The sequence below is a fragment of the Bombina bombina genome, chromosome 1 (genome assembly GCF_027579735.1).
Source record: "Bombina bombina isolate aBomBom1 chromosome 1, aBomBom1.pri, whole genome shotgun sequence".
NCBI classification, from domain to species: Eukaryota; Metazoa; Chordata; class Amphibia; order Anura; family Bombinatoridae; genus Bombina; species Bombina bombina.
The window spans coordinates 1,381,553,637-1,381,555,940 of record NC_069499.1 but is presented as its reverse complement, the minus strand read 5'-3'; the positions used below and the strand labels follow the sequence as shown (position 1 = coordinate 1,381,555,940).

Sequence of the window (2,304 nt, the reverse complement as noted above, 5' to 3'; positions counted from 1 at the left end):
CAAAGAGCTCTACAAGTCAACTCCAAAAGTGATGAGACGATTGCCAGATCATTTGGGTGCAAATGCAACAAAATAATTTATTACTCGGTAAACAACTATGAGATTTAGTCCTTGGTAACCGTGAGATAGTTCTGTGTGAGATTCCTTTTAAAATTGTTACACATTGGAGCTTTTATGATGAAAGTTAAGTTACTGTCTTTCATCCTTATGCACCAAAAGTCGTGCACCCTGTACCCTCCCAATCCCTCCCTTGTCCCAAAAGTCCCTTTTAAGAAAATATTCTGATTGCCTGAGTAGCAGAAGCATGGCATACAGGGCACTCAGGTTCATTTCTCTCACAGATGCGCACGGCACACTCCATGCAAAAAAGATTGTGCCCGCAGGGCACCAGTGCAGCAGTAACCTCGCTCTCAAAACACACCATGCACTCCCGGCTTCCTGAAATTGATGTCCGAGTGGCACTAAGCTTGGTGAAGCTAGGCAGTGTCTCGCCCTGGTTCCTCCTGGGCAAAGAAGTGAGAGTGGACTCAGGAGAACGCTGTGAGGAGTTAGTTTGGACAGTGCCAGTGCTCCCTGAACGTTGTTGCTTTGTGAAGATTCCAGGTGCAGGGCTGTTATTCTCCTGACCCCCCCACATGGGACCTCCAGATTCTGCTACCCCATAATACACTTCTTGCTTGTAGTTTGGAAACAAGTAACCATAGTTGAATTCATTTTGTTCATTCAGTCGAGGAGTCTCATATACAGGCTCAGGTGGGCAGTCTCCAATGCAACCCAAGCTATTTTGCCGGAAGGTGGAGAGGGGCTTACATCCAGAAGCTGTGCTATGCACCCTCCAGTTCTCAGGATACCGGTTCTCCATGGTGGAGTCTGGGCTGCTGGACAAAAAGTCATTCTCATTATTGTACTCCAGGATTTTGCCAGTGCGTACAGCAATGTGTGTTTCTATTTCTTCACGTGCACGCTCCACATTCCCAGGGGCTCCAGTGATCTCAAAAACAGGGTCTCTGTCACGACTTGGAGTGATGATGTAAGTATTTGTTTGCTGTTGAATCCTTTTGATGGTAGCTCCTTTGGGTCCAACCACCAAACCTACTACCCTGTAGGGTACCCTTACTCGGATAGTCACTTGGCCAGGAAGTGTTGGAGCACTTCCAAATGCTGTGCCCGCCTTATTTCGAGAAGCTCGAATCATGGAGAAGTGTTCAGCAGCAGAAATGATCTCACGTCTTGCCATAGCCACATCTTCTCTGCGTCCTGTCACCATGAATACTGGCTCTTCCCCTCGTACTGGAGTTTTGATGTATGTGTTGGTCTTGGCTCTTAAAGCTTTAATTTTACAACCTTGGAGAAAAAGAAAAAAAAATTATTGAATTTTCTCTAAATATCTGAACAAGGGGAGGGGCTTAAATAATGCAATAATTGTGGGTTACTTGCAGCACAATTTTAATAAACACATGGTTATAAACAACACTTAATAAAATCAGTATTTTGTTTGTCTTGTCTTAATTCAATTATATGAAACTGAAATAATTTAATTAAAAGGAACAGTGTACCCTTAATGTTCTCTCTTTTAATTTGTTCCCAATAATCCACTTTACCTGCTGGAGTGTATTAAATTATTTACAAATAGCTAATTTATATCAGCATTTGAAGTAGCTGATTTTGCCTGTGGTATCCCTACCTGTACTGAAAGTTTCTATAGACTAAACTGTGTAAACATAGCCAGCAGAAGAAATTACACTCCCAATGGGCGTTAGGAGAGATAACTAATACAATGTCAATTTTCAATTGTTTTCTCTGCGTATTGAGCTCTGGTATACTGACAGAGATAATATAAAGAAGCATGTGTGTGTACAGAAAGTGATAAAATAAGGTCCGATTTCCATGCAAGATCAACACATTTTAATGGGTTGTGGCTTCAAAGAACAAAAATAAAACCAAAAGAATCAATTGCTCATACATTTTATACCTAGCAGCTGGTATAACAAGAACACAGTAAAAAGGATAGTCTAGTCAAAACTATGATTTAGATAGAAAATTTCTTAGAATTGCATGCTCTAATTTAATCCTATTATCAATTTTTCTTCATTCTCTTCGTATCTTTATTTGAAAAAGCAAGAATGTAAGATTTGGATCTGGTCCAATTTTGGTTCAGCACCTGGGTAGAACTTTCTAGTTGTTGTCTTAATGTAGCCACCAATCAGAAAGCGCTACCCAGGTGCTGAACCAAAAATGGTCCAGCTCCAACGCTTACTTTTTCAAATAAAGATACAAATAGAACAAAGAAATATTGATAATAGG

At 40.8% G+C, this 2,304-nt stretch overlaps 1 protein-coding gene across 1 annotated transcript in view; it reads right to left on the bottom strand.

Annotated features, from left to right (window-relative positions):
• Positions 1-232: 232 nt before the first annotated feature.
• Positions 233-2,304, bottom strand: part of MEX3A (mex-3 RNA binding family member A) — a 27,814-nt gene continuing 25,742 nt past the window's right edge. Inside the window, exon 2 of the mRNA XM_053704476.1 lies at positions 233-1,344. Coding sequence (XP_053560451.1) covers positions 269-1,344 — 1,076 coding nt within the window. The 3' untranslated portion in view covers positions 233-268. The remainder of the gene's footprint in view (positions 1,345-2,304) is intronic.